General features: G+C 37.9%; 1 protein-coding gene across 1 annotated transcript in view; it reads right to left on the bottom strand.

Annotated features, from left to right (window-relative positions):
- LOC131439144 (uncharacterized) overlaps nucleotides 1-15,362 on the bottom strand; it is a 52,205-nt gene extending 36,843 nt beyond the window's left edge. Inside the window, exons 1-2 of the mRNA XM_058609817.1 lie at nucleotides 15,090-15,362; nucleotides 14,547-14,715 (exon numbers count right to left, since the gene is read on the bottom strand). Of these exons, the coding sequence (XP_058465800.1) occupies nucleotides 14,547-14,715; nucleotides 15,090-15,122 (202 nt within the window). The 5' untranslated portion in view covers nucleotides 15,123-15,362. The remainder of the gene's footprint in view (nucleotides 1-14,546; nucleotides 14,716-15,089) is intronic.
- Nucleotides 15,363-15,666: the final 304 nt, after the last annotated feature.

Below are 15,666 nucleotides of genomic sequence, written 5' to 3'. Positions count from 1 at the left end.
TTTTTACTGTACTGTTACAGTTAATATTACTGTTTTGGTGCAGTTCATTTCTATTCGGGTTGCCACCCTGCAAATATCTTAAAGTAGGTATTTTTAATATTTTAAATTTTTCGATATGTTGTAGCTAAAGTCCAAAGAAAAATACTGTCAAATTTCTAGAATGGAGAAATAATATTTGAAATAGTTACATATTCTCAAAATTATGTAAATTTTTGAAAATCATGAAAAATTTATTTTTATTTATTTTTTAACAAAATTTTATGAAAAAACGCTAAAATTCCAAATAAAACTATGTTAATCAAAATGTTGCTATATCCTACCGTTTTCGAGATATAGCGGTTTGAAAAATATACAGGGAATTTTTTTTTGTAACGATTTTTGGATGTTTAGTTTATTAAAAAAAGCTTAAGTTTTAAGTTTTTACACAATGCTCAAGAGTCGCATTTATCAAAGATTTCTTATTGTTTAATAATATCGACAATTTTTATACTTGCATTACAATTTGAAAATCGTCTAATTTCTATTTTATCTACACAAGCTGGCATGAGCCCAATCGAATAGTTCCTTTGCATTTTTTGGTGCAAAAAAATCTTCTTTTTGAGCCTCTCCAGAAACATTTCGAACGTGATACATCGTCGATAAATATTTCTCTGATACAACTCGTAAGGCATCCGATTTCCAACCATTTGGATGAACCCCGTTAACCGAGGGGAAACTAACTCGGATATTCTTGCCAAGGATGGACAGATATGCAAATTTTCAAACATGCACTCGACCTGCATCCGATTAAAAACATAAAAAAGCGAGTGGGTAATGAGCAATTCCAGGAATGAGTAGACGAAAAAGTGACAAAATCAGAATCGACCTTCTCCGATTTGGACGAAACTTTGCGCATGGCTTCAGTATGGCAAACCATAAGTTTTGAACCGATTGAGAGGTCAATCCGACTCACGACTGATTTTTAAAAAGGGTGTATGTATTTTTGCATTCCACATGGTGTTATAATCAAATTTCCAAATATCTCAAAAACAGCTACTTTTAGGAGAAAGGATATCATGAACAAATTTATTGCCTTTAACCTGTAGAATACTATTCTACTGTTTAAATGATTATCTTTCAACGAGAACTTGAAATTTCGAATATATCTGAAAATTGTTTTAGTTGTAACTTCTTCATTTTTCAAAAGGCACGGATGGGATAGCCATCAATCTGTAGGTTTTGATAACAGCTTTAAAATAAAAATTATCAAAAAAAAATTAAAACCATGCTTATTTTTTATTTAACTTTTTTGTATTGTTTTGTAATTATTAAGAAAAAAAAATTAAAAATTCTTTTTAGTGTATATATTTTTTCAGGAAGAAGTATGGAATCGATTGGACACTCTAATCGATTCCCTTGAACGCCGTTTTTGTACAATTCACGGTTTCCGAGTTACAACGATTTGAAAAAATCAATATTTGTGAAATGCAAAAATACATACACCCTTTTTAAAAATCAGTCGTGAGTCGGATTGACCTCTCAATCGATTCAAAACTTATGGTTTGCCATACTGAAGCCATGTGCAAAGTTTCATCCAAATCGGAGAAGGTCGAGTTTGATGATCTGCTTAGCATTTCTGGAATTGCTCTAATGTCAGAAACATAACTGGTTAACGTGAATACGAATAAAACTGACATGCTTCTTTCATACTTCAATAATCGTTCGTATTAGTTGAATGGTTATGTGAATTTTGCAACTTTTTTCTTTCTCGCTTCCAGAATAGTAACGGCGCCTCTCCACTAAAGCACGATTTATGGACGACAAATTGAATTAGGGGAAACAAATGAGAGCAAAACATGTCCTAGCATCAGCATCCAAAAGTTTGAGAAAACCAATTTTCTGAGTTAAACAGTGTAATCTTACACTGCTGAAAATTCATTCATAAATTGCTGATCATATTTCTGTTGGAATGGAGAAAGAATTTTGTTGTTGCGTTTAGTACAACTTGAGATATTCACGATTAAATTCTACCCATTCCTCCACAGGGCGAATTTTGAAACGCCACTCAATAGTGAAGTAAGACGTATTCGCGTATTCACAATTCTTCACCCGTACCCGACCCGACCCGAACCAGACAATTTTTTTTTATTTCTAAATCCGAACCTGACGCGAGGTTGTCGGGTTCGTTTTCAGATCGAGTTCGGGTTTAAATACCCTAAACTTGACCGGCTTCAAATGCATTTTGTCAAGCCCGATACGTTAAAAAAAATTTATTTTTGAACGTATCGGGTTTGAAAAATTGCTTTTGGCATCCTTATTCAACGAAAGCTTTTTTCGGAACCCGAGCCCAATCAGTGTCCGTCGGGTTCGGCTGCCCGAAGCCGGACCATTCCTAGTTTTTGCACAAAATCCACTGTGAAGCCTAGATTTTGTGGTACGCTGGAAACTTTATTGTTTCATGTGAATTCGTTAAGAAAACGGTCATGTTATAAAAAAAAATACGTTGCTCTTTCTACGAATTGTCCCTTTTGGTGAAATGTCCCTAGCAGCGATACGACTTTCCGCTCCGTTTTATTCTATCCTTTTGCAGTTTATGCGAAATATGTGAAAATTAGCTCTGCACTAGAAGGGTAGTGAGTCTATGTTTACGAAAGAAAATCGGCATGATTACATATTTGTACAAGTGCGATTATAACCAAACCATTATTATTTCGTAGTTTAAAATTTAAATTTTACATATGAATTGAACGGTTCCGACAATATTTTAATAACAAGTGCTCCTTAACAGTTCGATTACATTTCACCTGGCACTGAAACTGAAGAACTTACAGAATTATTAATAATGGTGAATTGGATAGTGATACTAGAATTGGATAGATAGCTGGTGCTAGAAATTGTTAGATCTTCGCCATAACAAGCTGAAATCCCAAATCAAATTACCCGCGTAAAATCGAATCCGGTAGGCCCGTAATCCGATATAAATTGCGGTGTTCGTTTCTGGTAATCACTCTCATCAGTTTCATTTCTTAATCAAATTTTTTTCCAGTCTCGATCCGACTCGCCACTGATTTTCTATAGAGAGTTAGGACAATACCGCCAATGAAACTAAATCCGCCGCTTAGCGGCTTCCACTGCACGGAACGAATGGGGAAGGCCTATGGGAAAAAACGAGTAAACTCACCGTGAATGGTGAAGATAGGATACCGAAAAGTAAGCTGTTTGGAATAGACTTTTAATATACAAACATACAAATGATGCTTTTCGTTTTCTCGTCATTCGTCGGCAGCTCGATTTCGATCCGTAGGTGTCTTACCATCGTTGATCTCTGGGTTGTATCATGTCGTCAATTTTATCCAAATCTTTTTTTATCGCTAACCGCATCTCTTTCTTATTTTCAGTAGCTCACGTGTTCGTCTGGCACGATTAGTGCCACTCAATCGTCTCATAAAAGTCACATTATTATCAATGAAAAGAAACATACAAGAGCATGTTAAGTTTGTTCAGTTGCAGTTCGGTTGGAGTTGAAACGAGCCACGTGTTCAATTATTTGACCTACAGCAACAAAACAGTGGTAGTTTGACCCGGGGTTCAATGTGTTGCATCGACAATAGCCGCTTTAACAACTAAGCAGCCGGGTTTTGCCGTACGTTCTTCGAAGATTACTTAGCAATTGAAATCGTTGGGTTTTCGTTGGATTTGGCTTAGTGTACTCGCGGTTTGAAAAGCTTCAACAACAAAATTTAACACGTAACGTACGTCTTACACCATCATCCCCGATCATTCATACTTGTGCACTTGCATAACACCCAAATCCAACCGAAAAACACTCACGAACAAATGAAGCACAGCTAGACCGTCGTGCTGACTCCACAAACTCGACGGTTGAGGTTTCAATCGTCAGCAGTTTTAGTTGTGTGCTTTCAGCTTTACCCGCTTTGTAGATCCAATGCAATATTTCCCTCTCCCCGTCGTCCCGAAATCCAACCGCCGAAAAGGGCGATGCTTCTGGTTTCGGCCAAAAACAACCGGAAGAGGAATAATTTTTAAGTTGAAATACACTTCCTCGGTGCGTAGCAGAGCCGTCGGCTTCTGTCTGTTTGCGGTAAACCTTTCGGGTCCTATGGTAGTTACGATTTTCCAATGTAAATGGATCGAAAGTGCGTACGGTTGGTATTTTTCTAAAAGGGCGTATTGCATGTTGGAAGGAAAACGAAAATAGATAAAAACAAATCTACTACTTTAAATTTATCACCGAACTTGTGTCTAAACAAAACATCATGCTCAAGTGGACAGCCTGCTCACATCGCAATTCAGAACGATTTATTCCCTTTCCGGAAATATGAACACGATTTTTTTAATTGCTGACCGATCGATTAAACGTTTGGTTTCGTACAAAGTAACTTTCTTCTCTGCTCCGGTTAAGTGTTCGGTACTTCTTCGTATTTTATTGCCTCTTTTGAGCCCGTACTTCATAAGCGTATGCGCGTCAGAGATAAGAATTCAATCGAAAAGAAGCAACATGAAATTAAGCATACCAACAACCCATAAAGATAGGAAAAGGCCAAAGCGTAGACAAGCTAGAGGTCCTTCAGAGCATATATTTTTTTCCTTGTGTTGCGCATTTCGAAGCGAGTGATTCTTTTTTCCCTTTTTCTTTTTCTAGAATCGTACCAGTGATGGAAGATCAAGCGATGGCCATGGCGGCAATGATGATTCCGGATCCAAACTGAAAAGAATCACCAACCGCTTCAAAGGTGTGGGAACTGGGTGTCACCGCGAACAACACACAAAGGGACGGTTTAACAAGATGAAACGAAGCACAATCAAATTTAGGCCATTAATTTCTAAATAAGCGATGATTAGTTTTATTGCGTTATCCTTTTGCTTTCATCAACACGTTCGGTTTGCGGTTCGAAACGGTTTCGTGTAAAATCTGGTAGCCCTGCACTCTACCCACCCCGCAGTGCTGGTCGGTCAATCGATGCTTTACCCGCACCACGTGTTGAATCGAACCAGTCGCCGTCGTGAGTAGGGTACTTCAAATCTTCGCACCGAAGAACCCTCCTTCCCGCTGTTAGAGGCTTTTGCATAGTAATTTGTCTTACGACTGAATTTCCACCAGCCTAGGCGCGAAGGCAACGCAACACGCCAATCTCGTCCGGTTCATCTGTTTGTTGTTTTAGACAAATTGTCCAGTCATGGTACGATTGTTCGAGGAAAAAAAGGATTTTTTTGTTGCACCGGACGATGTAATGTTCCTTTTGCGGCATAAAAAAAACCACTCAATGATGCCCAAGATGAAGCGCAGCGATAAAAATCACTCCGTTTTCGATGCTGGAAATGCAACAACATCTTCGCAATGACGAGCGTTCGATTGACAGGAACAGACCGGTTTCGCCTTATTGAGAAGCAAACCAAAAAAAAAATCTCGATGACACACGGTACGGAAGATGCATTCCAATCGAACCAACCAGAAGAGAGCATTGACTTGTTCGGGAGTTGCACAGCCACCAACCAAACGACAACCGCACAAATCGGAATGCAGTTTTTTATGCGACCGGCATAAGCAGCGTACGTGGGATGTTTTCTATATACAACTTCGCGATTCAAGTTCACTTCGTTACTATTTTCTTGTGTATCCGGCTTGCCCATGGGGGGAGCGCCTACTCCCGGTAGAGTAGAGTAGAGCCCCGGTGTCTTAAGTTTCGCCCACGGGTTCCACGATTTGTCGCGAGCCAAGCCAGACAGACAGCGAGGCGCGAGCTAACGAGCAAAGAGCATCCCACAACACCACCGATATTGCGAGATTGCGATGGGGCGGAAAAAAGCCGGCTTTTAGTATATCACCTAGCTATGATATACCGGCGTCTGAGGGCCTCGACCTAGACCAAAAGAGACCTGCATACTGATTTCAGCTAATGGATCCCATCAATGATGGTGTGTTGTGGAAGGTCGGATTCTGTTAAACGATTGATTGATTAGATTTCGGACGAAGTGCGATGGTTGATGGGTTATTGGACTAATTTGAGCCAGCATATCAGTTTTGATTGATGCATTGTGACCGACCGAATTCAATGAAGAGTGATTGAATGACAGATCTGTAAAGGGTGACGCAGTCTGGGAAATGGTGCCAGAAGCTCAACGAAGCCACTTTTCTAATTTATATTTCCTTTGCACGGACAGTAACGAAAAGAATATAGAGGATTCATTATTTAATATGTCTTTGCTTATTTGCCTCAAATGTAAACAGTACATGCAATGCATGTGAATTTGCGAACTAGATGATATCCATCACAAAACAACAAACTGAAATAATTCTTTTTTGTTGTTGAAAAAGACCGTTTACTACCTTGGAAGATCAGTTACTACCCTGACTGCCTCAAGATGACTAAAGTCATTCCTTGGTTCTAATCTGGTGACCGTTGTGATTGTAATAATTACCGTCCTACATCTACTACTTTGTCTGTCTTCAACAAAATATTTGTAAAACTAGAAAAATCAAGTTCTTAAGGAAGCCAATATGGCTTCAGACAAGGTTCTACCACAAATGCCGCTATAATTTAATTAGTTGACAATATTATAAGCGAGATCGATAGTAAAAATATTGTTATTTAGACCTTAGAAAAGCTTTCTACACATTAGAGGGGCTGGGGTCCACTAGGAGATTGATAGTATCTATTAGCTCTCTCCGGACAGTACCAGCCTAGATGCCGTATGGAATCCGGCGGAAAAAAATGAACCACTAGCACATTTAAATCTGCATTTTTCAGAAGAAAAATCTGAAAATCTGTATCGGGAGCTCAAAAACCTGTATTGAAAATCTGTATATAGAAGTGATAAGAAATCGAAGCACAACGGAATGAAAAGTCTTCAGAACCAAAATTTAAAGAAACCAAAACTTTTCTTAGTCTGAATTTTATGATTTTGTAGTTGAAAAAAACGCTGGAAGTTGTTTATGCGTTGGAGCCTCTCGAAATAATGATTTGACGAAAAACTTTCAAAATCCAATCTGAAAATGAAACTTAATCTGATTGATCAATTGGTAATCTTTCTTCTTTACTACCTTACGTTATGGCCGAGGCCATCATCTTTTCATCTTATCAGAAGCAATTTTTGAAAGCATAAGCAATTACGCTACACTAGTTGTAAATAAAAGTAAGCATAAACAAATCTTTATTAGCAGATAGAACATCTGTGTTTACTGTCTTTAACATACTCTTTTACATTTAGTTTTATCATCTTTTTAGAATTAACACACAATCAGGATAATGTTTTCACTTTGAAAAAATAATCTATACCATTATTTAATATATTTTAACTTGATCTTTATTCAATTGTTAATCCACGCTATCAAAAATCTGTGCAAATCTGTATTTTAAATCTGTAATCTGCATATACAGAATCTTGGCCACAAATTTATCTGAAAAATCTGTGAAATGCAGATGCAGACTGTCCACTGTGTTCCTGCTTCCATGTCGTAAAAGGCGACAATTGCAGGAGTTTCTTTTTCATTTCAGTTATCACATATTTTCAATGTTTCACTTCTGATTACTCTATTTTACTAAATTATCTCTTCATTCAACCTATCAATTTCCGTCTAGCTTCGGAGAAAAGTTTTATTTGTAATGTTTTCTTCTTCCATGTTATTGATTGTCTTTCAGAATTATAAATTGAATGATAAAAATCAACTATTGCGCTAATCCGTTGATATTACAAAGTTAATAACAGAGATAACATATATCGGTATATTGAATACATAGTAAAAAAAAACACTTGATATTAATATTTCAAACAATAAATTAATATTTTTCTCGGTAGCCGGCTGCCCAGATCAACCGGTATAACCAATTAATAATTTTAATAAATAATTAAAATAATAAAGAAGACGTGCGTGAATTCTGTTGACCTTTATTTGGTGATTTAAAATGATTTTATAACAACTGATTCTAAACAGATAATCTGCAATGAATCAACTATTTTGTCTAAATCCTATTCACTCGTTTATTTGGTATCACGTAATTTCATTTATAAAAAAATAGGTAAGTTTTTCTTTATTTTTACGTTTCGTCTTTGACTCATCAGTGCAGAGCAGTTCAAATTGAACTGCTTAGTGCTAAACTAGGCAGTTCAATTTGAACCGCTAAGCAGACGTAAAGTTTCTGCTACTTACAGAACACTTTTTGTTTTGCAACGAAGTGCAATGTCTGATGAGTCAAAGACGAAACGTAAAAATAATGAAAACGGTTATGTGCCCTAGCACAAATTTTGGCTAACCCCTAAATGAGGTAAGTTTTTATTCTTTACGCGATTGTATTGCAAATTTTTCTTCAATTTCCTAGAATAAAAGCTGTGAATCAAGACTTCCCGGGACTTTAATATAGGATATTGTTGAAACGTTCACTCGAGAAGTCAGTGGTTTTGTGGTGCATCCGAGCATCTTGAACTAACTGAGGTGCATCCGAGCATCTTGTAACTGAGTCGCGCGCGAATAATACCAATACTGAAATTTTTACTAACAAATATCCTTCTCCCGAGACACTTGTGGAGTGCCCAGTAGTATATACGGCCTCTAGTAACAACAAGTGTTGGACTAACATCCCTTCCCATTCCTTAGATGATCTACGTTCGGGCCTGGCCGGAGTCGATACTGATCAATGAATGCTGGGATTACCAGAAGATGTACATCGAAGGATGATTTACCAGTCCCAGGTCGGATCATCTAAAAATTCCCTGTACAATTTCAGCTAATCCCGATCAGTAACGGAGTAGCAACCAGGGGTGGTCGCTCAAGCTTAAAAGAGCTTTCGACACATTAGATCATAGTATACTTTTGGACAAACTCGATTGCTATGGTGTCATGGCTGTTGTGACAGCAGCTAGCTTGCTTCAATAAACATTGGTGTTCCACAAGGAAGTAATATTGAACCACTATTGTATCTCTTATATATAAATGACTCCACGACTATTCACAGCTCTGTTCTATCCTGACAGTGACATCAATGCTATTATTAATTCAATGGATAGTGATTTAATAATTATTAATCAATATTTTAATGCGAAGCAATTATCATTGAATGCTACAAAGACTAAGTATATGATTTTCCGTTCCTTAAGGAAAACTAAATAAACGCATAGCCATCCCCATCTCGGACACGTGCCACTTGAGTCAAATAGTTCTGATACCACATAAAGTTTGTTTCAAAACACGTGGCGTCCAACCCCAGCGTGCTCTGTTGTAATTATGTTTCGCATATATTCATCCGCAGCTCAACTACTTGGTCTCGGTGTGAGGACGAACCGCTAATTCTTATCTGAAAAACCTCCAAACTCTTCAAAAAGCCTCCACACTTTTCTTAAAATCATTCTCAATAAACATTGACTGTTCCCGAGCTTATTGTTATACTCTACTCTGATAGTAAGTCGCTTCGCCGAATAGGTCTGTTCACCGAATAGGTCATTTCGCCGAAAGGGTCACCGACTCGGAGTCGGAAGCGGCGGTCTCTTGCATACAAAAAGGAAACCGCCTCATTTGCCCGGTCTACTCAAAGCTAGGTTTCTTTGCTTTAGTTAGGGCCGAACTAGCGGTAGCGAGGTCGGACAGCACATGAATCAAAACGATGTAGCGAAGCCGCATTAGATATTTTTTTCACTTGGTAAACGGAAAATACTACATACATTTGCTTGGTAGCCATACTTATGCAATTGCTTTGATGCTTAGTGGCTAATAGTCAACAAGTTTCCTTGGGAACTTCGTTCTGAGGTCCATGAATCAATCTTTATTCAAAAGCACAAGAATCAATCTTTATTCCTGGACACCAAACACACATGAGCACGTGTTTCCAATCGTTTTGAAGAAACCAGAACGGCAAATGTCTGTTACCGGTGTTTGGTTTGGTTGAACACAGTTCTGCGTCGTCGGTACTGCGGTTGAATAAAACCATAGCCACCTTAAGGTAGTGTTGCAGAAAGAATTTATGAATTTGAATGGAGTGAAGTGTAGTTGAAAAAGCATGCATTTGAATCTTACGCTTCGCGATGCATATAAAATTTCAGCAGCCGGTTGTGTAGTAATATTGCCAAAAATATTTACATACATGCTGGGATTACAAATGATTATATTGATAATAATAACTGAAATCTCACAAGCCTAAGATATTTGATCAACAAAACGGTGGCAACGGTGTGCGAATTAATTTGTATTCTGTAGCTCATTCAAATCAAAACATAATTATCAAGTTCTTAAATCAGGTTACAGTTTGGTTTGCCGTCCTTATTATATTATCTTATTATCTTATTATTATCTCATCTCAAGGTAATTCAACAGCTGAAGATAGTACAGAATATTTCTTATAAGTAAGACTATTTCTTTCGTTATAAATTATCTCACTATTCATATTTGCGATTTGCGTTTTTAGTGTGCAGTAGTTAAAGTCGTCAGAGCTTGGTTGGTGCGCTGTGTTGGAGAATACTGCTACGCAGTCAAGTTGTCCGGGATTTGAATTTAAATTTATTATGAATTCCGAATGAGATGTGCCTACTGATTTAGCCTGTAATCAATTGTTTCATCTGTTTCGGAATCAATTTGAAAATTATAATTTCCGAGACAAATTTAGAAAGATTTCATATCATTTAGCTCGTCTTAAGATTCGTTTTTTACGCACATGCGGGATTGACGAATAGCAAATGAAGTCGAATAAAAAAAGAAAAAGGAGGGAAATAAACAAGACACGTACGGTGGGATAATGACGCAATTTCGCCTGGACAATTTTGACAGCCGCCGGAATGCAGCCAGCCTTCTGACGGTTGCCAGAATTCCTCACAAGCGGGACGTTTTATGCAATGTTAAGATTTTCGATAACAAAAAAAAATTTCGATTTCGAAAATTTCATGTACTCCCCCCCTATGGTGCTTTTCCAAGATCGAAAATTATCAAATTTTAACCGCTGGGCAGCACCCCTTACCCATGTCCGATTTAGCTCAAATTTAGCATGAGGACTTTTTTCGAGGTGCTTAAACTTTTGAACAATAGCGCTTTACGAAATTAGAGGTGATCCCAAAATATTGGCACCCTTATATACATTAGAGCGGTAAAAAACAACGTGTTTTGTCGGTTACGTCACTTATACAATCATATCTCCGAAACCAAAAGTCACAGCCATTTGATCTTTGAACTTGATCAATGGCCCGACAGTAGCTTTCGAACGAGCATAGTTGTTAAAATCGGTTCAGCCATATCTGAGAAAATTAAGCGCGTTGAAATATCTTCGAAAAGTGCACACACACAGACATTTTCCGATCTCGTCGAACTGAGTCGGATGGTACATAACACTATGGGTCTCTGAGGCTCCGCTCAAAAATCGGGGTTTCCAGTAATTCTAATACCTTTCTATAGAGAAAGGCAAAAATTGCTTCATTATTATTATTATTAAAGTCATCTATTTAACTTGTATTTGTTACGATTTTCTCACGTTTCGCCTTCTGCTCATCAGTGTTTGAAGCAGCTCAATTAAAACCATTAAGCAGACACAAAGTTTTCACTATATATGTAACACCTTAAGGATATTGTTCCGAGATGTAATATATTTTTTGACGTCTCGGGCGTAAACGATTGACGACCGACTACTGGTCGCCGCAGAATTTGAACATTTGAACAGTAGGTGTAATGCTATCGAAAATTTATTTAAAGTTGGTTGTGAATGTTCATAGCCTGACTATTGTTTAAACGGTTTTATTTTCCGTATTTTGAGTTCGCACGCCTATATAGAAAGCAGACATAGTCCTACGTTAAAACGGGCAATCTAAATCATCAGTTCACAATTTTGACTTCAGCCTTACTTTTGATGAAGGCATGAGCAAAAATTCATTAGAAATTTTCAAATCACGAATCTCAAAAATAATTGGTTCGTTTAGTTTGGTATTATCAGCAATTTTGTTTTAGGTAATTACTCAAATAAACATTCACGTTCGAATTACTAGAAAAATAACGTGAAATCAACCATCCATTTTTATTTGTTTTGGAAATGTGAGAAAATCTGCATTACACCTATAGGTGGTATGATATAAGCTTTGAAATAGTTCTTAAGATATTTTTTAAATTTATGAAATCAGGCAAAATTTTGAATCAAACTGGTACTTATTGAATGTTTACTGAATGCTAACGGTACTAAGATAAAGCGGTTTTGAAATATAATTTAATCTCACTTGATAGCCAACAAACAATGGTTCGCTCACTTCAACACGACTTTTTTCGAAAAATAAATCGGAATTTTGGTACCAATCGTTATTTGTTGCGTAGTCGACATTTTCTACTTGAAATTTGACATGGATGCCAAAACCAGTTGAAAATAATAGCTCGCGCGGTTTAAATTTTACCGATTTCGGGTATTTTTCTGAAACAGTAGTATTGAATATAATTTGTTAGATTGGGTTTCCATCTTAGAGATCAGTGATAACTATAGAAGGATAGTGATAATAAGATAATTAGTGCTCGTGGCAAAATATGACACCGCCCCTAATCGTAAGGGGGATGGGATCGGTTTGACACTGCACTCCACGACCGAAAATCGTAGAAAAAAAGGTTGCACCGTTTCGTTCAATAGTCGGTGTCCAAATATCCTTCTATTTCAATCTTCACTGACCCCCAACGTCGGTGTTATTCATGACTTTTTTGTCATGAAAGAAAGATAATCGATATTAATTATTAATAAATAAGCGACACCTTCATCGACATAAACATCAATCACTATTCCCGTGGCCAGCTCTTTGAATACGACAATAAATAAACTTATCAACTCAAGAAAACCTCCTAATTCTACGTAAGGATGAAATATAGCTAGCATAAGAAATTCACCCCAGAAGCACCATGTTCAACCCCAGTTCAGGAATAATAATCCCATAACAGGTTTTTCCGACTTCGTCACGCGATTCAAACGATATCTACCAATTTGGAGCTGAACCACATTTTGTTGTCTTCTAATCATACATTTACTAGCAGCTACGTGTCTGGTGTTTACCAAATATGTTAGCACCAGCTCCGGTCTGTGGCTCTGATGGAATCCGTGCGTACACGGTGCGTTGCGACTGTGTGGGAACTGTATCAATTGGAGCGCTCAGATCGTAACTCACTTTCCCTTCATCCCGTCAGTCCGGCTCTCGATAGTGTCAAAAATGCAGCGTTATTTGTACGATTTGTTAGCAACACCGCGATCGGTAAATAACTCGAATGATACGGTAAAGTAGCATCGGTAGGGGAAAAATTAAACAGAACACACGAAGCTGATAATAAATCTAGCCGAGGTGAGCAGCGAAGATGGTGCAATGCTACGTTGGGGAAGAGATTGCACCTACCAAAATACGATAGAGAAAAGTTCGTTACAAATTTTATGATAATTTGACCGGCGGTCTGGTGGTCTGGCAAGCATGCAGTATTAGTGATAATGACCAGTCGATCGTAACTTCTGTTACTGCTGCTGCTAAAGAAGGAATCATGTGGAGCACTGTTGAGCATATTGTCGGAGAAGTGCTGTTTTGCGCAATTGTATTAAGATTAATGTTCTAGTCTTTTTTTGGTTCCCATTCCAGAAAGTGTTTAGGTTTCAATCCGTTCTTTACCAGAACAACAAAATGAAGCAAGAAAGTACACCACCGGCGGACTATGGGTGAAGAGGATTATGTTGAAATTTAGCATAGGGTTCGGTTATTCGATGATCCACAGCACAGCCAGTGGAAGTGATAAGATAATTTCGGGGCGTATGTGAGAAACACGCTATCGATTCTTGCCACTTGAAAAAAGAGCGATACTATTTGGAAGTTAGAGTAAATAGGATTCCGCAATCAAACAGAGCCGAGCGGATTTGAGCGATGCGGTTCCGCATTAGCCTGAGTACCGTGGAATATTATAAACGTTACTTTTTTGTTTTAAATAGACTTTTGGACTTGGAAAAAATTCTAAATAATGTTTTGATGCTTCATTAGAATGTATAAAAATCTGTTTGTCGTATAAAACCGTAAGAAAGTTGCAGGAACATTATCAAAGAATACGAATTGTCTATCGGTTACAACGTTTTTCAATGGTCTTTGACATTCACGCATCATTTCAGAAAACAAGTTCGAGATACTTATATCTATCTGGTTACTGTAGAATGAAATTACAGCCTGGATTCGGTTGATTGCACGCGTTTTGTATTACCAGGTTTCATACAACGTGCTGATACGGCACGGAATTAATTACCGACAACGAATGATTGTGATCAATATATCTCGAAGTTATTTCGAAATGACACAAAGAAGACCGAATTAATACCAACGGTCTTGAAAATGATAAGTTCTCATTACTTACTTCCCAACACTGGGAATTGGAAAAATTAAAACTTGTTTCCGAAGCCAACCCAAAGGAAGAGCAAATGCCAGCCAACTATAATTTACATGAATATTGAAACTGATAAAAAAAAATGAGACAAATCTGATGATATGCGTACATCTTAAGACACCAAATAAATTGCCGCTCACGGCCTTGGGCCAACAGGGGGGAGGGTGTGCGGATGAAACCGGACAGCAGCATCACTTACCTTTATCGAACTGCAGATTTTTCAGCAGCAGAGACCGATGCACGGTGTCCAGCGCCAGCAGAATTGACGGATTTCTTCTTACGGTGGCGTTATTTGCATTATTCTGCTCACTATTTTGGTCATCGCCTTCGCTGCCGTTGCGGTTGTTGTTGTTGTTGTTGCTGGTGTTCTTCGTAGAGATGCCAGAAAGGAACGCGAAAACCGGCGAAAAAAATAAGCACAAAGCAAGGGATAAGAGTTGGAAAACCGGAATTGATTCGGTGTGCGATTTTTTGTTGTCAAGTTATCGCGTAAAAACGAGTCCTGGGGATGTGCTATCATTTAAGACGTTGGCCTTTCTCTTGCAGTCATTAACTTTTCTTCGTTTAACGTTCCAACGGACACTTCTGCGGAGATCCTGATATATTTAAACAGTTGCACACCATGGCAACTAAAGAAACTTGTTTTCGAACGTAACCTCAAATCGCAGTAGTTTATTGTTTTTCTTTGATATCAAAAATGTCCGTTACGTGTTTCATATCGAAGTTTCAACTAAATACTTACAGTCGAGTGCTCTTTTACAGAATGCGCATCCATTAAGCACTTTTATTCAACTAAAACTCACACTAGTAGGAAAAACTTCAATTCATCAGTTTTTAGCGTTTATATTATAACCCTTTCACAAGAATATCCTTGAAAGGAGTTACGTGAAACGAACACACAAAAAAAAACAAGAAAAACGAACGAATCGACTGGAGCGTACAAGTCTTCCGTATTGTTGTGACAACTACCGCTCGAAAGAAGGCGCGTGTTTACCGATCCGATGATCGCGTTTAAATGAAATGAACCCGAATGATCAACGAACATAAACGTCAAGAACCGTTCGGTTTTGATGCCGCTTTTCTTTTCGTTCGTTGTGGTACAATACATGTATGCCCAACAAGATTTAGGCCCACAACAAAATTATACCACAATTCCGCTGGAACTCGATTTTCAAGCATTATCTTTTATACAGCTTGTATACAAGCAAGTATACTCTCCCGCTGAGAAAGCGGTTAGATCATGTTGGGCGTGGAGCGTATGTTGAACGACATACTAAACGAAATACTCGTTCAGTTTGTTGGAACGGTTTGTTCTTTTC

This window comes from Malaya genurostris, chromosome 3 (genome assembly GCF_030247185.1).
Source record: "Malaya genurostris strain Urasoe2022 chromosome 3, Malgen_1.1, whole genome shotgun sequence".
Taxonomy (NCBI): Eukaryota; Metazoa; Arthropoda; class Insecta; order Diptera; family Culicidae; genus Malaya; species Malaya genurostris.
This window is presented reverse-complemented; position numbering and strand designations above follow the sequence as displayed.